This window comes from Nuphar pumila, chromosome 6 (genome assembly GCF_984573655.1).
Source record: "Nuphar pumila chromosome 6, dmNupPumi1.hap1.1, whole genome shotgun sequence".
In the NCBI taxonomy this organism is placed as follows: Eukaryota; Viridiplantae; Streptophyta; class Magnoliopsida; order Nymphaeales; family Nymphaeaceae; genus Nuphar; species Nuphar pumila.
Window position 1 is genome coordinate 107,652,870 of NC_143254.1, and position 23,639 is coordinate 107,676,508.

A 23,639-nucleotide genomic window follows, 5' to 3' on the forward strand; every position below is an offset into this window, starting at 1 on the left:
TTGATTCAAGCTTGCCAGACTAGGAAGCGAAAGCGGGAAACAATCCAGGAAGCGGAAGCGAGAAGCGAGAAGCGATGCATTTTAAAATGTATAAGAAACTGGAAGCGAGGAATAAAACAAGGAATATAAGAATTGAATGAGAATCGAAATGGAATGCAAATAAAAACTAAAATAAAAGTGATTATTCTTAAATTTTATGATTTTTTAATATAAGAATTAAATTTTTAACACAATCTAAAAATGATGACTGCCAATTTAGAGAAAGTATATGGAAGTGAGTGAGAATCATGAGAGGAAACACAAAAAACATGAAAAGTAGAGTGAGAGAACATTTAAGAAGGATATATGAAGCATGTGGAAAACATAGGAGAAGCGTGGGAGAATTGAGATTCTCATCAAGTTTCAAAAGCGAGGAGTATCTTGCTTCCGAAGCAAGTTTCCGGGAAGCAGGCTTCCCACTTACTTAAGAAGCTTCCGATAACTCTGTGTTGATTCAATCGTGTAGAACACATCTGCATGGTCAAAATTTGAAAAAAATGAAAAAAGTGGTAAAAATGGGTGTGCAGCACACTGAAGTTGGATAAATATGTGTTCACCTACCCCTTTCTATATGTATGTATGTATGTATTTTCGGTACTAATGAAGGTAAAGATCTATTAAGTAGAAATCACCTTCTTTTCATATTTTTTAGATTTTTTTTTGTAGATCGAACCCCATGGATTTGATGTACAAGGTTTGTTTAGTAGAAATGGGTTTTGAATCATGTGATTGTGACATGCAAGCAGGTTTTTCAAGGGCTTAAAAAATTAATGGCCCACAATGTACCAAAAATTTATGACTCAAGTAATCATATTTTATATTGAAAAAATATGATCCAAGATTGGATCTGTAGCAGATAAACCATGTTGAACACATCTACGTGATCATATTGAATCAATACAACATGCACTTATGATTTCCAACTGAATAGTGTGTGTTGTTAAAATAGCATGTATATATATGGTCATATATAAGTCTATAATTTATTTTGAGAGTCGGGAGCATTTTGGTCTTTCTCCGTGTAATAGGCACTGCTCATTAGGAACAACTTTTTTCATTTTTTTTATTTTAGCTTTTTATTATTTTTTGTCCTTTTTTATTTGAGCATGGGCTCTATTGTCATTTGATCATAGAATTGTTGGGGGCTTCTCAACAATCATAAATGTGATCGTATTTATGACCGTTGGGAGCTCCCAACGATTTTATTGGGAGCTCCCCAATGGCCTTGTATTATAAATAGGGGTGTTTGTCCCCTTTCATTGTAATGCTTGTGCTTAAGCATTTTAGCAATAAAGATATTATTTTCTATATTTTTGTGCTCTTGTTTGTTGTTATTGTTGGCCTTTGTATTGTCCCTTAGTGGACTTGTGCACGTGCAATTTGTGTTTATAATCTTGTAAGCCTTTAGAGGCTCTACATATTTCATTACATGGTATAAGAGCCGAAGGACCTTGAAGCAAGTTGTTCATGGTAATCAAGTGACTGTGTGCTCAACAAGCTTGTGGTGGACGTGTGTTTGTCACCCTCTTTTTTATCTATCTATTTCACTCCCTCTCTCTCGTTTCACATCTTCATTATGGAAAAAGACCGACCTTTCCTTCAAGCTAAGTGGTTCTAACTATATGATGTAGGTCACTGCCATGAAAAATAACCTCAAGGGAAACAAACTCTGGGGTTATGTAATGGAAACGATTCTCGAACCGCAATTAAAGCTTACCAAGCTTACAAAAGATTTAGAAAAAACTCTTGAATGAGATGATCTTACCAAAGTCATTCTTGATTATCAAAACAAGGTAGAAGATTGAGAAAGTAACCATGCAAAATTTTTTGCATGGTTTATGAATAATGTTGACATTAAAATATATGCCATCATTGCAAAATTCCGTAAAGCTAATGAGTATTGGTTCTTTATGAAAGATATGTATATACAAAAAGAACTTGCAAGACAATATTTCTTACAAGAAAATATTAGAACTACCAAGCAAGGGGACATGAGTTTTTGAGATTTTTTTAGTGCCCTATCCCCTCTATGGGATGAGTTGTCACTTTTGGAGCCTAAGTGGCTTGCCATCAAAGATGTGGAACTTAAGCGTAAACAAATAGAAAAAGAGCAATTTTTTCAATTTTTGTATAATCTTCGCCCCGAATATAAACAAGTTAGATCTTTCCTTCTCCATAGATCTGTACCTATTTCCCTAGAAGATGCGGTTGCCAAAATATGCCAAAGAAAAAACTCGTCTTGGTATGATTAAAGGGGGAGATAAAGTATTGGCGGCATCTAGGCCCAGCAAAAACGTGAGAACTTACAAGCCTCCACACTTTGAGAGGCATGGTTCATGGAACAACAACTATGGAGGATAAAGGAAGATCATTTGTCACTTTTGCAATGAGCCGGGTCATATTAAACCGTTATGTCCAATGCTTAAAAACAAAATGGTTTCTGTTGAAGCTTTTGAATGCTCCTTTTTAAAAGAGAGAATGCATTTAAGAAAGAGAGATAAAGAAAAACTATTAATAGTAATTGTATTTAATGCATTTATAATGGAAAACTTGCTTTCCCATACAACATGCTTAAAGGCTAAGACACTTACATGGAAGATATATCAAAGTGGAACAAAGAGTGGAACACCTCTATTGCTTATAAAAAGGGAGGGGTGTCTCATATGAGACGTTTCATCGTGGTTTGGTTTTGGGCTCAGGTTGGTGTTTGAGCCCGATCCATTGTGCCCAACATGTTTTATAATATATATATATATATATATATATATTATGTATTATAAAAATAAATATTATAATATATAAATATTCTTTTAATTAAAATATCATAGGTATAAAAGCCCAACTCTGGCTGACCTTCGTGCCCAAGCCCGACCCAATAACTTATTAGGTCGGGTTCAGCTAGACTTTTATCGGACAGGATTTCCCAACAGCCCGCAGGCTACCCGGCCTGGTTTCCACCCCTAAGTTTGGTTTCGAGTGTGAGTTGGGTCCAACTTGATCCATCCCAAACTTCACCCAAAAAGTACCCATACCCATGTTGACAGGGACGAAATGGGTACTTGAGGTACATGAGCGTAAGACCAAAACAATTGGAAAGGTAATGGTATTTTTTGAAATATTGCTATATTGAAAATATTGTGTACCTTGTGATTTTTTTTTAATTTTTAATCTTTTATTATTATTTATTTTAAAAAAAGTATCTGATCTTTTCCTCCCAAGAAAAATCGCTTGTTTTTCAATTATCCTGTAAATAACCTTGCCAAGATATTTCTGAGTCCGATATTGGTGACTATGATATGCTATGATTTTACCTATTCATTGTTTCAGATCTATCTTATTATCTGGACTGATTTATCTTATATGCATCTTAAGTATTCCTTACTTTACAATAAACTGCTTTGTTCAACATTTGAAAACATGTTAGCTTGTAAGTTCCTTGAAACAAAATGTTTCCTCAGCTTTTAGTGGTCTATTTATGCCTTGATGAGATGAAGGCATGGACAGAGGGCGGTGCTATAGGAGATTATGTCTTATAAAGTGATAGCATTTTGAATATTTAGACTTCAACTTCTACTCTGTTACTTGTCATGCTTGTGGTAATCAATAGCATTAAATGATAATATGTTTTAAGGTCAAGTGGTATGTACATTAACATATCTTTCAGGTGGCCTATATTAACTGCGTATTATCATGATCTTCATTGTTGTTTTCTCTAATGTTGCAAATCCTACTTTGGATGTTGAAAGTATTCATGAAATAAAATAAACTCTAAAATGCAAAAAATGATGAATTTTTCTTCTTGTTACACTGATAATTTCTGTATGCGATGTTCTATTTGGTTGCAGGGACAAAAGAGGAATTCTCTTGCGACTGAAGTTTTGGGGTCTCTTGATGAGACTCGAAGAATCCAGCAAAAGTTAGTGGAAGATACTGTAGAATTGCCTTCAGATGTGATGAAAATCAACTCATCTTCAATTGAATTGGAAAATATCAATCAACCAACATCTTTAGATGCTGATGAGAAATTGACAGAGGTTGACAATTCAACAGAAATGTTGGTTGAAAGGCCTACATCTGATGCATGTGATATTCAAGATAGATCAACTAAAAATAGAGGACTTTCAGATGGTCATGTGCCCGGTGAAAAACCTGTTGGAGAGAAACTTGTAGCTGAGGATTATTCTCATGAACAGGCACTCAGCATGGTTGCTGTTTCAGAGCCCGAACTAATTGTTAAGGTAGAAGTATATGAGCACTGTGGTTAGATAATGAGTTGCTTCTGGAAATATTGCTTTCGGGACCAGTTGATTGAGAGAATCTAAAAACCTAATATCTATGCTATGCACATGGCAAAGTTAAGATCAGGATTAAACTAAAAGAAAAAAGATAAGAACGTAGAGTCAACCTCTGTTCTTCTTTCTCGGTGAAATGGCATATATTCTTTGCAGAATGAATACAGGATTAAGCCCGTGTTATATAACATGAGTGCTTAAAATTTTCTAGTGGTAAATGTATATGCACATTTTACACACTATCAAACATATATTGTGTGCTATTCTTTTTACATTTTCTTCATTCTTTCCTTGATTATCTTAATGAAGTTCTCTACTTGAAGTCTGAGAGGCAGACCCTCAGATGCATGTGAGCATGCAGACATACAAGCACAGCTGCACTATTTTATCCTTTAGGAGAAGACCGTGGCATGCCTGCTGTACACAACTTTCTGCCTACCCTTACCCATACACATTTCCATGTATCATTGAGCTTAGATGGCTAGGATTCAATTAATATTGTCAATATATTCAATTATGTATTTCTTTTGCAATGAAAAACCATGATAAATTTTCAAGAAACAGGAGCATATAGCGAAAAGCTCCCATATGTTTGATCCCCATCAATTGCTTCCATCTTTTTATTAATTTAGTAGTACTGGAATTATATCCATGGAACAACTGCTGAAAATTTTTCAGTTTTTCTATGTCCTCTCTTCCTAAGTCTTTAATATTTAGTAAATGAGAGAGGTCTTGTTATGGGGAACACTGCATTATAATCTCCTTTCTAATGGAAAAATTTTTGGACCTATACTTACCATAGCTATGTAATACATTAATTGCATTATGTCATTTTAAATTTAAATGGTGATGTCTTCTAAATTGCTCCTTTTTTTGCTCCATTCTTTTTTCACAATGACAATGTGAGTTGTTTTTTCTCCTTCATTCGTGTTCCCATGCCTCAATAAAACTGAGAACATTAATAGGTATGTTTCCTATATCAGAAGAAATGAAGCTTATACGTGTGCCATTTTTTGTTTATGTAAGGACTCTGAAGAGAGCAAACAGCCTACTGGCAGTCAGTCAATTTCTGATGAATTTATCTCAAAAGACTCCATGCTATTTCAACATGCTAGCAATAATCTTAATCAAGATGGCCAAGGTATGTGCTATGAATTTTTTGTTGAGTTTGAATCAGTTTGCTATTTTTTTTCTAATGTTTTAAAGTGAGATAAATACTATGTCACATGGGTGCGGGTGCGGGTGCGACACGGGTGCGGCGCCAGGGCCGTACCTGTGTTTTATGGGGCCTGAGGCGGAGGGAAAAAATGGGCCCCCTATTAATAGCAGGAGTTTTGGGGCAGGGCCTCGAAATTTTTTGAGCCCCTATTAAAAATGGGCTCCCTAAAAATAGGCCCCCTATTAATAGTAGGAGTTTGGGGCAGCACCTCGGAATTTTTTGAGCCCCCTATTAATAGTAGGAGTTCGAGGGCAGCGCCTCCAATTTTTTTGGGGCCCCTAAATTTTTTTTGTTGTTTTTGGTCCCCATTAAAAATGGAATCCCTATTAAAAATGGGCCCCTAAATTTTTTTTTGGCCCAGGGGCCTGAGGCCCAAGTCTCATTGGCCTCTTGACAGGTCCGGCTCTGTGCGGCGCAATTTCAAAAATTTTGGACACGGGGACTCGGCTATATATATATATATATATATTTAAAAAGTAAACAACAACTCATATGTATAAGATTCACTGATTATATATAAAAGTAAACAGCAACAGTAAACAAATGGGCCTTCAAAATCTTATATATGTGATTATCCCAACAAAAAATGCCCACTACGTAAAGATTAATACCTGCCTATCAAAATAAAATCCTGAACACATGCCTGATCACACCCAATGCAGTTGCACAGACTGAGCAATGCAGTTGCACAGACTGTGTGACTGTGCAACTGCATTGCACAGTCTGGCTATATTTTTTTTTAAATATATAAAAAAATATATTTTTTAGTTTTTTGTCCTAAAAATGGACCAAAATAGACTCAGTCAAAGTTGACCGAGTCTATAAAGTGGACGGACTCGGACTCGGTGTGTTGACCAGAGTCCGGCCCGTGTCGGGGCGTGTCGACGCGGGTGCGTTGCCTCCCCAGCCGAGTCTGTGTGACACAGGATAAATATAACATGCAAAACCCTTACTGCCATTGATCTGATTCCCTAGGGAAATCGACCTGAGAAAATTTTAGGAATTATGAGATTCTTGGGATCCTTAGGACATTGTTCAATGGAACTATTAAATAACGCCACCGGTGTCAGTGTGATCTTAGTTCATGATTCATTTAATAGTCCAAGACAAAATTCTGCACTACTTGAGGCCAGGATTGATTATTTCACATATCATAAGCTCATAACCATCAATTCAGAGGCATTGATGAAAATGACTGACCAAAAATTAAAAGGATTTGAGCAACACCCTAAGTGGATATTTACACAAATCCTCTCAGTAAAATCTGATAGCCAACATTCTAAACACATTACAGTTTCATTTTGCACAAGTTTTAGATTACCTTTCTGGTGGTGAAAAAACAATAACTGACATAGGAGAACAAGGAAGAGTAAAACCAGAACTCAGAGTATTAATGGAAAACACACACATAGAAGTCTTAGCCCTTAAACAGTGCATGTTATTCAGGAAAATTGTTCACATGCTGCAACTGTTGATTGTACCAACCTAGGGGCTTTCCAAATTATGCCAAATTGCCAATTGATTAAATTTTCACAATGTGATACCACCAATCTTCTTTAGCTTTCTAGCATCACCTTTGTTGTACCCCTGCACTGGTGTGAAAGGATAAACATGACAACATGCACATATTTCTCAGATTGCTGGATTTAGATGGCAGATCAGGTGCAATCACATTGGCACTTTAGTGTGCCGCTGCGCCTGATACACCCTCCATCTTCTGTTGGGCCCCACAGCTGACAGGCTGTATCCCAGAGGTGGAGGGTGGACAGTTGCAGTGACACACTCAAAGTGTGCAATGTGATTGCACCTGATCTGCCCTCCTGGATTTAGGGGAACTCTTTGAACTATCTTTTCTTCAGGTTAAGCAAGTTAGCAGGTAGACACTCACCCTTGTAAAGCATGTTTTGGAAGTAATAGAGGGTATGTGTGTGGTGGCATGGAGGCAAATTACTGCATGGCCTTGTCACGTCATTTTAGATGATCCGTGATGGAGAAACTGCTTTATTGAAGAATCATTTTGCTGGGTACCTCTTCTTTTGATGTACCTTTATATAATAATGGGACTAACAGTTTGTCTAGTCACTAATGGCAAAGATTATGGTGATTAAGTGTAAAATGTATATGAATAGCAGGCTCGCTTTCTCTTTTGTGTGAGGTGTTGGACACATGGAAACACATTGTTGGAAACTAAGGACCTTGTTTCTCATCTACTAATATCTTGAAAAATCTTGGCTAGAGCTCCTGACTGTTAAAAATTCAAAAGTTGCAGCAAGTTCGGTTGGTGTTTGTTTCTCATTTCTACTTGATCAGTTAATGTAATTTTTGCAAGTTTGTTGTTGATTTGATTTTACTGCCAGTTTGCTTGTCTCAATGTAGAATTACTCCAGTGTGCACCAGTTTTATTTTCATTGAGAATGCATGATGACATTCTGTATTGAGCACCTACCAAATAAGATCTCTGTTGGTTTGTTCTTAACTATCATATCTATAGATCATTCAAATCTTACGTCTGTGGCTTCCTCTCCACGAATGAGTGCCTTGTTTGCATTATTTAGGTACCATGTAAGACTCTGGATATATAGGGTATTTTTACTTCTCCACACCTTAGTTTCTCTCATACATTATTTGGTGAAACTTATATGACGTGAGAAATATCCAGACATGAGAAAAAAGGGAGGAAGCTCTGAGCCAGTGGTGGATAGTGCAAGCAAAATTGCGGATAATGGATTTAAGTCTTCACCACTTGTGTAATTTCTAACTGCTCAGTATCCATTATTTCACCGATCTCTCATGCTGTGGAGTTCATCAATCTTTCCTGTTCTTTTTGCTCAGCTCTGCAGGAGTGGATGAGGAAGCAACCTGTAGAGGACCTGATTTGGGGTGTTTGGGTCCGGCCAGCAGTAGTAATGGTGTATCCGCTAGTGGAGATGCAGTTCAGGCTTGTGGACTGCTAACCCAGTCTATTGTTGAGGTGCCAGTGGATCGAGCTGGTCTGCTTATGGACGAGCAGCCAAACCACAGAACTGGGAAGATGGAAGAGAAATCACGTGCCAAGAAGAAATTAGGTCAGGGAACTTACCCTTCTAAGAAAACAAGCACTGGTGTTGCAGGTCGAGGACGAGGAAGGAAAGCTAGCACGTACAAAGGTGGGCAAGGACGCAGAATTGGGCAGGAAGCACGGCAATGACAGGATCCATTTTGTCAAGCACCTGTTGTACCAATAGCTGTACATTATTCTGGGAATTCCAGCAGGTTTTTCTAGCTGATTTCTCTTTTGTAATCCTATATAGAACATTTTCATGGCATAGCCTGTTTGTTTTATCATTATCAGATTAAATTAGATCAGAAATAGTGAAATTTGAGGGTGCTTGCTATTGTGTGGGTTTTCTTCTGAAATTTGTAATTTTATCAACTTAGAAACCACGGCTAGTTACCAGATCTGCTTGGATCTATTGGACTTTTGTTGTGAAAAAGGATACTAGTTGATCTCTTCAAGTCAACATTCTGTGACCATTTGTCTGTCAATGAGTAGAATGACTGCTATTATGTGTTTTTGGGAATGATTTAATTAGTCCAAACTTAGTCTGGATCCGAGCTGTTTTAGAATTATTGGAACAAGTCTGATCCCGTAAGATTCTTTATGCGCGGAAAGTGCCAACCCGAGTCGAAGGGCGTATGTAGTTACACAATAAATTGCTATGGACAGATGGTTTAATCACAACCTCTAGCCTTTCAATCCAGTTTCCTTTTTAGAAACTTGTAATATTTTTTTTTTAATAAACTCTAGAACTGGCCCTTGGTTCCCTTTTAATAATTCTAAAAGAGGACTGGATTAGGACTTGTTCAATGAAGAAGTGCCTCTTTGACTTAAGGGTTGCATCTCATACATTTATAGTTATCTCTTGGGATAGTGACCTTTTTCAATGGTTACCTTATGGTCATATATTCTCAACATTTTTTACTTTATAAATTGCAAGTTGTGCTACCAAGCTTGCTCATTTGTGGGTTTTGCATTGGTACACGTATCTTATTTGTATGTTAGTCATGCATTTTGCGTTTTTTTCATTCATACCTTATAAGACTAATATTATTTGTATGCTAGTCATGTATTTTGTGATTTTTTCATATGTTCTTCATAAGACTTTATTAGAGTTTTCTCCAACTAATGCCTTAAAGGTCATTTGTTTTCAAGGTTTCTTAATTTACTTTCATATCACATGAAAGTAAATAATCTATTGTTTTTCATTTTCATGTCATGCACCAAGCAAAGGGTTAATTATCTATTTATGAGATATAATTCGCATGCAATAAAATTATTTATGATATTAGTTGTTATACTAATCATCATCATATACTTTTTATGGATATGTGAAATTGTATACTCATTTTAAACTTATCATTTCATGCATAAAATAAGTTTTTCATAATATCTTGAGAATAACTATCCTCAAGATATATGAGTTTTCATGTTAACATGCATATCAATGATTGAGACTTATTTATATACACTGAAATTTTCATGACATCCTGAGTTTTTTTTTTTGCTCGTATTTCATTATCATGATTCAAGTCATCTCTATCTCACATATATCGAACTTTTAATCATCATTTTATCAATAACCCTTAGTACAAATAATGCATCAAAATCTTAATAGAGTAAGCAAGTATATACTCTTATGTAAAGTACCACTATAGTGAATTTTCAGCACGTTTTTGCTCATGCATTACATATCAATAACATTGTCTTATCTTATATAATCAATTTTTCATTATACTTTATATACAAATTTGGTCAAATAGGCCTTATGAATCTTTCATGACTTGAAGACATCTTGGATCATCATTGCACATAGTATATACTAAGTCAGTATAGTACACCCTGACTTACAGATAACAATTATATCACATTAGTTAAAACATTCACCACTTGCATGGATTCATGATTAATACACATACCATTTTATTGGTAAACTAAACTCTCACTATTCATGTAACATCCCGGATTTTCAGAATAAAAACTTATCAAAATTTTAGATTTTTTTTAATGCAGCAGATAGACGATGGTTGGTTATTAGTTTAGAAAACGTTGGGCGGGGCACAATTATGTCTTTAACAACATACTCAAACTTTAAGCAAACCAAAACATTTTATAAATCTTTATTACAAAATGGTATTGCTTAGTAAAGCAATACTATAATAAACAGAGTTTATGAGCATGCATAAGTAAGTTTGGTGAAACTTTGGATCTCGATGTCGCTCTGCTTTGTACCTCGCACAACAGGTCAATTACTTGGATTTTCAAAAAACAAGGTCAATACCATTCCAGTCTTGTAGGAAAGCATTCTAGTTTCAAACAAGTGTAATATATTAAAACACAATTGGTCACTCGAGGGCCATAGTTTGAAAACATTCATTTCAGATCGTAGCTCAAGTTTTTATGACTTAGCATAGTATCGTTCGCAGGTATCCATGTACCAAAGCATGAGCTCTTGGAGTTCATCTTAACCATGTGAACACAAGTTGGGTCATTCACTCATTCGGTCCAACAGTGTACCGAGACAAGTACCTTACATAAGGTGATGCATAAATAACAGTAACATACATTTGTCCATTTATTTATTCGTCAATAAACCTACAAATAATGCATTGTTTTGATATTTAGTAGTTCACATCCTGGTACATAGGGGAACCTACCTTGGCATCAGATGAAACATCTAAGTATCTTTATACTATGTATTTTTGTGCCCAGATGCCTGAATGACCCTGTCCAAAGTGGGGTGGCACTCTTACCAGAAGAACCCAACATAATTCAGTCAGTCTGAAGCGTAAGCCTTTGCTCGTGTGGGTGAGGACCATCATTACATTTGTTTATATGCATGTAGGCATCGCTCTTGACGCCTTTGACCTTCATGAGTGCTTCACCCATTCGGGTAGATAACTACTCTGGCACAATGGTGCTTACAAGTACTTCACCTAATTTAGGCAAAACCTACTCTGGCACAACGACGCTTACGAGTACTTTGCCTGCTCGAGGCAGATTAACTATTGTGGCACTATGGCTCTTATGAGTATCATGCTTATTTGAAGCAAATTAGACTGAGTCATCTAGAGCATGGTTTCAAACAACATGCCTTCATATGAAGGCATAATCATGTCATCTTTTCTTGAGCATCCTTTGCTCGTGCGAGAACTTTGCCAATTGAGGCAAAAAAATTGGCATCGTAACAACTTAACAAAACAAAAATCTCTTACGTTTGTTAGAGAGATGCACATTGTTGTGCTTACATTGCATCTTTTGTGGTTTATCAAAAACCTTAGTCTTAATTTGGCCTTGGGCTAGTGACTTAAGTGATTACGTGAAAAACCTAAAGCCCTTCAGTGTTTTGCGCAAATCTGAAACCCTTCACTTAGGGATTTCTTCGTCAAACATCATTTTGCACGGGATAAGAATATTTGAAGTGCTTGAACACTTGGAATCAGTTACCATATGTATATTCTATTCATATATGCTACTATTGCGCAATTATATTTTCTAAGAAGAGCAGGTACGCTAAATGCATATGTGCCAAATAAATATGTATAGTATATACTATATCTATGCATTACATAAAAGCATGGCGATGCAAAAAAAATGTGTACACACCCAAATAAGTGTGAATGTAATCGTATATAGGGATGGCAATGGGCCTGAGCAGGACTGGGGGACAAGGTCTCCACCTCCAACCCGTCTCAAAATTTTGCCCTGCATCCCCGCACAGGTTTTGATTTTAACTTCTATTCCCAGTTTCATGTCCTCCATCCCTAATCCAAACGAGGCAAGGCGAGGTGGGTCCATGTTTCTTTGGTCCTTCCGTTGCTGCCACCTTCTCCCTTAGAGGAAGGAGAAGAGAGAAAGGGGAGCTCGCACAGCTCATTAGAGGAGAGATAAGAGATTCGAGAAAGGGTTTTATGTTAGGGTTAGAAATATATGTATATATATAATTTTATAATATGCATAAGGGTATAATCATATTTTTCTTAACGAGGAGAGAAAGGGGAGCTCGCGCGGCTCATTAGAGGAGAGATAAGAGATTCGAGAAAGGGTTTTATGTTAGGGTTAGAAATATATATGTATATAATTTTATAATATGCATAAGGGTATAATCATATTTTTCTTAACGAGGATCGGGGACCGAACGAAGTAGGGGAAAAAGTAAGTCTATCCCCGCACGGGTTTTGATTTTATCTTCCATTTTCGGTCCATTCCCCATTTCATGTCCTCCATCTCTAGTCCAAATGGGGTGGGGCCCCATTTCTCCCTGGTCCATTGTCATCCCTAATCGTAGAATAAGCATTGTAGTATACGGGAAATGCATATATGCCCAAACAAATGCATAAATGCATGGCCTGGGTGCAGAATAGCATGCCTACCTAAATAAATTGTAGAACGAAAGTACATACTATATGTATCAGATAAGTGAGAACGTAGTCGTAAGGACATGACAGTGGACACTGATGCAAGCATCAACCAAGGGCTGAGACCCGATTTTTGCGTACGATGTCGAGCATAGCAATATGTAGGTCGATGCAAGTGGCATCAACACTATGCCATCTGAGAGCATGTTTGCTATACACATAGAGGCTAGACAAGGGCACGACTGAGCATACTTGTTCACACATGAAGTTAGAAAGGCGTATGGGGGGTAACCACACCGTATAAGAAGCATGAATTTTAACACATTAATATTGATGCCTTCAACGTATGATCCTACCTTGTTATTTGTAGATGAGACTAAGCTTGAACGTAAGGCCGATCTTGGGTCATAGCCAGCACGTACTTTTATCCGGTATGGTCATGACAAGGTCGGTTTACATAAATGTAAGTAGGAAAGAGAAAAAAGTATGGTGGAGGTGGCACCGACTCGCGACGTACACCCTCACGCACTTGGCTCACGAAAAGAGTGAGAAAGAGAGATAAATCGACAAAGATCAAGTTAGACCTAGCTTAGCTCAAGGTAGGTTTGACCAACTAGGTTTGAGCCTAGTTTGGGTTAGAGAAAATTCGGACCTAAGTTTGGTTCAGTCCAACAAGGTTCAAAAGGTAGTCGAGGTCAACCCTTCTTGGCTAGGTTTGAGCTCACCCCAAGTGAGCTTCATCAAGATCAAGTGGTGTCAACCCAAGTAGGCTAGGCCAAGGTCAATTAGGTTCAGTCTAGGTCAAGTGGACTCGGTTAATGCCAAGTAGGTTCGAGCTCACCCCAAGTAGGCTCGGTCAAGGTCAAATGATGTTGACCCAAGCAAGAAACCAAGAATAAAAGGAACAAGCAAGGAAGAGGGAGAGAGTGCAACCCTTGGAAAAGCAAATTCTGATTTTCAAAGGGGGTTCACTTCTATTTATAGACTTTCATTGCGACATAAGATTTTAGCATGATTTTGGCCTAACCAACTCATGCCCAAAATAGCATTGTACTTTATCATATAGAGTAGAACCACATTAGTAAGAAAATGATGCCCCTCTAGCTCTACATTCAGATTCTTTACATATTTTTTATTTTTATAATAATGCAATGACCTAACAGGTTAGACACTTCGAACACATGATCCTGTGGCTCCATTGGGATATGGAGTTGATCGACAAAATTGTAGGAGATAAAGGTATGGGTGGCTCCATAATCAAATAAAACAAATGTAGCATGGTCATTGATAAATATGGTACCTTCGATCAAATCGTCATTGGCGAGTTGTTCGATCGTTGGTTTCAACTCCATATCCCACTGTTGGTTTCAACTCTATCTGCTTTGGTGGTTGTGGCCGATGGGACGAAGGATGTTGTTGCAGTTGTTGGGAGGGTTGTGTTGCCTGGTATTTCTTCACTGATCGTCCATGGCCTTCTTGCGACACTCTTTCATAAAGTGGCCATGTTACCATAATACAGGTAACCACCTGTATTGTGCAGACATGCTTCTCCGGGGTGATATGTACTACACTTCGAGCAACTAAAGTTGGACTGCTGGCGGGGTTGAGAGGCTCTTTTCATCTGCAGTGACCACTTGGTCAATGAAGCGAAGTTATTTCCCCGAAACTCCTTATGGGAAGATGGTTGTGATACCGGCCCACCTTAGAATGACCTCTTATTGTTCCGCTTATTCTCAGCTGATTTTTTTCCTATGATTCCCTTGGATTGTTCTCAGTCCTCACTCAGCTTGGCAGTTGTTGTCACGATAACTTGGAATGTCTGTGGCATACTCATTAGTACATGAGTCTGCAATCCCTTATTCAACCCCCGAACATACTTGTTTGCCCTCTCCTTGTCAGTTTCGAATAACATACGACAGTATTGTTCTAGATTTTGAAACTTGGTAGTGTAGATGATTATTCTCATACTGCCTTGTCCCAACTCCAAAAAATTTATCTTCTTTTCATTTCTGTAGTGCAGAGGGAAGTAGTTATCGAGAAAGGCCTTCCGAAAATCCTCCCATGGGATGACCTCTTTTCCTTAAAACTGGATTTGTTTGTTGGTGTCCCACCACTTCTGTGCATTATACTTAAGACGATAGGTTACAAAACCTATTTTCTTTTTCTCGCGCATCGCTAATACTTGGAATGCATGTTCTGTCTCTTCAATCCAACTCTCCATAAGCTCTTGATCGACTTTTCTAGCGAACACTGGCAGATCTAGTTTAAAGAATCTTTCATACATGATTCATCTCATGTTCTCATTGCGATGTGGGACTTGTGTTTGCCTTGTCTCTCATATGGTCTTAGCCATGTTGTTGAGGGTTTCTAAGAGAAACCTCTGGGTACCTGAATTCTTGCTCGGTATGGTCCTCTTTCTTGTGGGAACCATCCTTTTATTTCAAAAGTACAACCAACACGGTTTATTCTTTTGATTGTACATATCAAACAAGGTCACATTCATATATTTGATTTGCAAAAGCACACACACATTGTCGTATTTACAAAGTCTCGCACTATTGGTGGACATAAGTGGCAAAAAACATCACACATGAGTCTACTTACTCAAAAAAATGACCAGTTTAAGAACTGGGTTTCTTTTTCAAACTAAACAACCTCAAAAAGGTCAGTCTATTCCCAAAGTGCCTAGGCTTGGGCAAAGGAAGATGAGTTGGAGTCGGTACATTTAGAGTATATTCAGATGATGTCTACGTATGAGTCGGTGAGGCTGGGGTGTACACTAGCAAAGCTTGTTCATACTGAGACGGTGATGGATGGTAACTCTGTGAGTTTGAGATATCAATCAGTGACTAAAATGAGTTGTAACTTGGTGAATTTTATGGCCCATATAGGCCATTGGGAGGTAGCTTGGCGAGTCGCAAACCAAAGTAGTAAAGGCATGTTCGTCTTCTCTCAAACTCGATATTTTTACCGAAGCTAATAAGGCACAACTCCCTCAATTGGAGTTTTGGGTTTCACTGATGCACGAGGCCATGGTCTTGAGACCATACATTGCTCGTTGACCCATGTCATGGGTGTGTTTCTTTTGACATTTGTTCTCAAAATGCCTTTCTTCCCTACAGAACTAGCATTCTTCGAATTTGAGCGGACAAAGTCACTCTGAATGCATAATTTGACATTGATAGCAATAGCCACTCGAGTCGTGAGATGTTATTTATATTTGAAAATATTTTTCAAAGTTAGAGTCTTGAAATAAGTACTTATAGTGCGATGTCGTGAGCATAGCGGTTCTTAAACCAGGCTTCTCAAACTTATGCTCTCATACCAATTCTATAACGCCTCCGATTTCAACTTGTCAAAATTTTAGACTTAACAATTATTTATCCAACAACATACTCAAACTTTAAGCAAACCAAAACATTTTATTTACAAGGCTTTATTACAAAATGCTACTGCTTAGTAAAGCAGTACTATAATAAACAGAGTATATGAGCAAACATAAGTAACATTTTGGTGAAACCCTGGATCTCGATGTCGCTCTACTTTGTAACTCGCACAGCAGGTCAACTACCTAAATTTTCCCAAAAATGGAGTCAATATCATTTTGGTCTGCTAGGAAAGCATTTTAGTTCCAAACAAGTATAATATAAAACAAAATTGGCCACTCAAGGGCTGTGGTTTGAAAACATCCATTTCTGATCATAGCTCAAGTCTCCACGACTTAGCGTAATATCATTCACAGGTACCCCATATACCGAAGCATGAGCTCCTTGAGCTCATCTTAACCATCTGAAGACAAGTTGGTTCTTTAACCCATTTAGTCCAATAGTATACTGAGACAAGTACCTTACATAAAGCGATTCATGAATAGCACTAATGTACATCTATTCATTCATTCGTTCGTCAGTAAACCTACAATTAATGCATTGTTTTGATAATTACTAGTTCACACCCTAGTATGTGGGGGAACCTACCTCGGCATCAAATGAAACATTTTGGTATCTTTTATGCTATGTATTTTTGTGCTCAGATGCCTAAATGACCCTATCCAAAGCGGGGCAACACTCTTGCTGGGAGAACCCAATGCTAAGGTTATTTCAGATGCATCTTGTTACTGCAGTAGTTGGGTCTATCACCTAGGACTAATGGATAACTTGACCTCCTAACCTCTAAGTGATGGGAGACCGTTAAACACTTTGGTCCAAAATAATATATGTCACTCGAGTGGTACCACCATCATTTCCATGATAAGCATAAGTCTTGAATGGGTTCGACGATATAATCCTGATTATAGGAATGACAAGTGTCTTTTAGCAAACTAATGCATCACGTACGAAGAGAAATATAAACCCAACCCAATTCAGTCAGTCTGAAGCATAAGTCTTTGCTTGTGTGAGTGGCGACCATCATTATGTTTTTGTATATGCATGCAAACATCTCCCTTGGCGCCTTCAGCCTTCACGAGCGCTTCACCCATTTGGGTGGATAACTTACCGCGTACAGCGGCACTTATGAGTACCTCTCCCAAAATGGCAGATCATAAAAGCATGCATATGATACGGTCATCTTTGATCAACTACTCAAGCCTTATTAGCTTTATGAGCATAAGCTTGAAGAGGTGCAACTACTCTAGCACAATGATGCTTATGAGTACTTTGCCTAATTTAGGCAAAACCTACTCTGGCACAACAACGCTTACAAGTACTTTGCCTGCTCGAGGCAGATCAACTACTCTGGCACTACGGTGCTTACAAGTATCATGCTTGTTTGAGCCACATTAGACCAAGTCATCCAGGACGAGGTCCCACATAATATATGTTCCTATGAAAGCATAATATTGTTATCTTTGCTTGATTATCCTTAGCTTATGCTAGCACTTCACTGAATGAGGCAGAAAATTTGGCATCCTAATGCCTTAATGAAATAAAAATCTTTTACGTTTATTGAAGAGATGCATATTGCCATGCTTATGTTGCATCTTTTGTAGTTTATCGAAAACCTTGGCCTTAATTAGGCCTCAGGCTGGTAACTTAAGTGATTACGTAAAAAACCTGATGCCCTTCAGTGTTTTGCATAAATCTGATTCATCAAGCATCTTTTTGCATGGGATAGGGGTATTTGAAGGGCTTAATCACTTAGAATCAGTCACTATACGTATATCCTATACATATACGCTACTATTGCACAATTATATTTACTAAACATAGCAAGTACGCTAAATGCATTTGTGCCAAATAAATACGTATAATATATATTATGTCTATGCATATAAAGTCCAAGTATTACGTAAAAACATGATGATGCACAAAAAAGTGTACATGCCCAAATAGATGTGCACGTAATCATAGAATAAGCATGATAGTGTATGAGAAATGCGTACATGCCCAAACAAATGCATAAACAAATGGCTTGAGTGCGTAATAGCATGCATGTCTAAATAAATTACATAAGAAAAGTACATAGTATATGTATTAAATAAGTAGGGATGTAGTCGCAAGGACACACTCGCAAGGACACACGAGTGGACACCGGTGAAAGCACTCACAGTGGCCTACATGGCGTGAACCAAGGCTGAAATAGGATTTTTGCTTATGATGTCGAGCGTAGCAAGGGCGTAACAACATGCAGGTCGATGCAGGTGGCATCAACACTCTGACATCTAAGAACATGTTTGCTTCACACAAGAGGGATAGACAAGGGTGCAGGTGAGCGTATGTGTGAACACGTGAAGTTAGAAAGGCATACGGGGGGTAACCACACCGTAAACGAAGCATAATTTTTAACACATTAATATTGATGTCTTTGGTGTACGATCCTACCTTATTATTTGTAGATGAGGCTAAGCTTGAACGTAAGGCCGCTCAAGTTGTGACTGGCATGTACTCTCATTCGGTACGATCATGATAAGGCTGGTTCACGTAAAAGTAAGTAGGAAAGATAAGAAAGAGTGGTGGATGTGGCGCTGACTCGTGGAGTACACCCTCATGCATTTGACTCACAAAAAGAGCGAGAAAGAAAGAGATAAATCGTCATAGAGCAGGTCAGACCTAGCTTAGCTAAAGGTAGGTTCGACCAACTAGGTTTGAGACAAGTTTGGGTTAAGGAAAATCCAAACCAAGGTTTGGTTCAGTCCAACAAGGTTCAAAAGGTAGTTGAGGTCAACCCTTCTTGGTGTGGTTCGAGCTCACCCCAAGTGGGCGTGGTCAAGGTCAAATAGATTTGATCAAGGTCAAGTGGTGTCAACCCAAGTAGGCTCGAGCTCACCCTAAAGTGGGTTGGTTAAGGTCAAGTAAGTTCGGTCTAGGTCAAGTAGGTTCGAGTTCACCCCAAGTGAGCTCGGTTAAGGTCAAGTGGCGTTAACTCAAACAAGAAAGCAAGAAGGAAATGAAGAATTAAGGAAGAGGGAAAGAGAGCAACCTTGAAAAAGAAAATTCTGATTTTCAAAGAGGGTTCACTTCTATTTATAGACTTTCAAATGGATTATGGGTCCGGATATGTGTCAGATCTGATCCAAATCTATACCCGAAAGCATTAATGGCCTTTAAGGTGATGTGACAAGAAGCTTATCATATCATAAAACTTAAAAAATTAGTAACTAAATAACATTTATGTCCCCACAAGATATGTTGTGGGACCCAAAAATATTTACTGGGGATCGCATGGTTCAGAGGCCCACTGATATTTGTCACAGGATTCATCTCATTGAGACTAAGCGGATTGGTTTGTACAAAACCTCTCATTTTTCTTAACGGATTCAGTATGGTTCTCCAAACGGTTTTGGTAAAAATCACTGAGGAGGTTCGTGTATATATCCTAAGCATAGCTGGCTCATAAATTTTTTTTATTTTGCATCCTTAAATTAAAATGATGAATATATGTAAAATATATTTAACTCAAAATATTACAAAAAATTCATGGATCTTACAACCCATGTGCACCATTCAAACATAAAAGAAAATCAATATTGTGTGCATTTCCAAACATGTATCTTTTATTTATCACATATTTACAAAATATGTTCTAATCAAGCCTATCACTTCTTGATAACCTTGGATTGATATATATATATATATATATATATATATATATATATATATATATATATATATATATATATATATATGTGTGTGTGTGTGTGTGTGTGTGTGTGTGTGTGTGTGTAGATTCAAATCATCATAAACTGAAATATCTAATTTATATTGCACACTATGCATTAACCTTGTGATATTTTGTTAGCTTTTCATACAACAAACTATTTAAAGAGCTTAATACATGATGATTGTTTATCATTATTTCCAAACAAATATTCACATGAAAAAACAAAACAAAAATTTTGCTTCCACCTTTTCCATGCATATTAATTTATTAATGTAAAACTTTTCATGTCAAACATATGTATTATTTCTTAGGACAAAACCAATTTAATATGAATTAGAACCAAACTCGATGAAAGATTCTTTTTCTATCTTATCACATTGATTATGTCAAAGGCTATAAATTCATTTTATGTCTCTTGACATACAAAATATCACATGAATATTTAAAATATTAGCTTAGATCCATACATAAAGTTAAGAACAAGTTTATTGTGTTCAATTCATATCCAAATCCAGCTTGAGATATTCTCACCAAACCAAACAAGATAGACATTAAGTTTATTTCAAAGACATTATATATCATACAAAATTTGACTATTGTCTAAATTCATATGATTACCATCTAAATCAAATAATATAATATTATATTTGAACATAGAACATATTCAGTTGGTTATGCATTCAATCATGGGTCATGTAGGATTTTGACTTTAGTCTAAATCCTACTTATTAGTATATTCATTCCAATGGATTAATATGGGTCATAAAATTCACTTGAGATGTTATCATCAAGTTAAAATTTAATCTTCATGCAAGGTTAGATAACTCAAGCAAAACCATGGGTTATATAGGATTTGACTATAGTCTAAATTCATTACATATGTGGATCCAAAAATATCCAACACCCAACTATTCAAACCCATCACATAATTTTATAACAAATCACGGATCATTCATAAAGTGTAACCCTAAAAATGTTTTGAATCTCAATGTTATTATGGATTTTACTTATTCATATCAACTTGAGATATTATTATCCAGACATTCAAAATAGACTTGATACAAACACATAATTAAACAATTCTATAAATCTGAACTGATTATGTATCATGTTCATTTGTATGCTTAATTATGGGTTATCATGATTCAACTATAGTCTAAATAATAATTCACACATGAATATGCTCAAAACAAAACCTGGATCACCAATATAGTATATCCAACAAAGCATGCAATGTCATAAAGCAATCCTAAATCTCATAATGTCAATATGGATCCTAATTTGACGTGATATTCTTTTGATCCAATATATCACTTAGACCAAAGTTATCCCAAACACATAGGTACATAAAACATTCCTTACTTCCATTATGCTTTTTTTGATCCATCTTCAAACTTACTCATGTGGGTAAGTATCTTGACTCGATCCTAATATATATATTGCATGAGTTTGAGCCAAATTTTTAGTTTCTAAATTACATGGACAAACACATGAGATCTAATTCATTCAGCCAAGATTAATTATCATTGACTTGAGTCAACCATTATAATTAATTTTCATGATTAATTATCATTGATTTGAACCAACCATAATAATCAAGACTAATTATCATTTATTTAAACCAACTAATATATATGATTAATAAGGATTGACCTGATATAACTAGTTCAATCAAAGAAGATATAATCCTCAGTGATTGGATTCTATCTGGTTCAATCTTGACAAAAACTGGTTCAAATAAATTAAACTGTCTCAACTAGGTCTATTCAAATCCAATCTGATTTGACTGAATATAATCTAGTTCATACAACATCGAGCAATCTATTAAGGCCCATTTAGATTGAATCATCAAACGGGTCTAACAGTCTTGTCATGATTCTGATTCAATCACAATAAGCATGATTTGGGCTCATTCAAACTGACTAAGCATACAATCCATCACATTTGAACCAATATACTGAATCCAAGCTGATTAAGTATGAGATACATGACTCGAATAAGATCTTCTAATTCTGATCACATATCTATAAATCCAATTTGGTGTAAATAGATCCAAACAAGGTTCACTATATCTTATATGTTCTAACCTTGAACTAACTTTGCCAAAATTGGATTAATCATGTTCAAAACTAAGTTACCCAGTTTCACACAACCTCATCTAAATGGATCTAATGCAATTCATCATATCTGATTAGGCCAGATCATCATGACATAATCTGAAATAGTTTCTCATGATGGATCCGATATGGTTACTAATATAACTCATTGGATCTGATTATGTTCATTTTTTTATCAATATATACACAATGCAATCCAAAATGCATGATTTGATTCGAAATGACAATCAATCCAACCTCAATAAGGTGATTCAATTTTAATGGATAATTACCTAAGTTGTTCATAGAACCAACTCAATTTCACATATGTTATATTCATAGTACAACGCATCAATCCATTCATCTTGTTTTTGGTTAAGATACTTATATGAAAGTTTTTTTTTTAATGCCATTGAACTAATCTATGTTTCATCACATACAATACAATATAGATATGATTATAATGGATCTCACTAACTATTTTGGGTCTAGTTAATCACATATATGAACCCAAATTTGATCAAATACATATTCACAACCAATTATATTCCAATTCGATATTGATTACATTACTAAAATTGCAATTATTTTGTTTTTTATTTGCCTAAATATAGAGAAATATTAGGATTAATTTAAAATAATTTGGTCTACTAATAATTCTCAATATAGTTTCACAAATATCTAAATAGATATCTTATGTTTATGTTTTAGTCTTAAGCATGCAATAGAAATTATTAGAATAATACAAATCTCATGCAAATTTTTTTATCAAGAATTTCACTACAGGGAGTATTCTGCAAACCAGGGTCCTCTTTCTGTAATTTCCAAAAAGTAGAAAATGGTTATGTGTAATAAATATTAAAACATAAATACATCACACTATTTTTATAATTTTTTGAGTTAAACAGAAAGATTTGACTACCTTTCTGTAATTTCAAAAAAAATACAAAACACTATTTTTGAAAATTCGTCAAACAATAACCTTGCTTCTGACAATTTTCAAAATTAGAACCTCTGAAAAAATTTCTTAGAAACAAAACCTTGTTTCTAAAAATCAAGAAACATGAAATAACATAAACTATATAGACTAAAATTATAATATAATCATAAACAATATTAAATAACACTTTAAAAGAGAAAAACAGAAGGGGCAGGGTTCTTAACCCTTCTTCTCAAATGAAAAACCTTAAACCCCTTCTCTCTACCACCCCTCTCTCATTCTTCTGGTCGGTCGCCCATCTCCCACGATCAAGCTTTACCGCCGATGATTCTTTCTGGTCGGCGACCATGTTACGGGGATGTTGTTCCCCCATAGTTGAGGAAGATGGTGGTAACTTTTTTGGTCATTGAGGTTTTCTTGTTTCAAGGAAATCAACAGAGATTTCTCTCTGGCTATCTTGCTAGATGATGGGCATTGTCGGGGGGTTTGATCACCCTCGACTCACTAACAGTAACAACGTGTCTGTTGGTAGCGATTAGCACCTAATATTGCGACTGATT

General features: G+C 36.4%; 1 protein-coding gene across 3 annotated transcripts in view; it reads left to right on the forward strand.

Moving 5' to 3' along the window:
• Positions 1 to 9,060, forward strand: part of LOC149835605 (protein KAKU4-like) — a 55,935-nt gene extending 46,875 nt beyond the window's left edge. For 2 of the 3 annotated variants that reach the window (XM_090008617.1, XM_090008618.1), the window contains exons 6-9: positions 3,885 to 4,277; positions 5,358 to 5,472; positions 8,210 to 8,297; positions 8,383 to 9,060. In XM_090008617.1, coding sequence (XP_089864743.1) covers positions 3,885 to 4,277; positions 5,358 to 5,472; positions 8,210 to 8,297; positions 8,383 to 8,737 — 951 coding nt within the window. In that variant the 3' untranslated portion in view covers positions 8,738 to 9,060. The remainder of the gene's footprint in view (positions 1 to 3,884; positions 4,278 to 5,357; positions 5,473 to 8,209; positions 8,298 to 8,382) is intronic. The other variant, XM_090008619.1, reaches the window with a different exon arrangement.
• Positions 9,061 to 23,639: the final 14,579 nt, after the last annotated feature.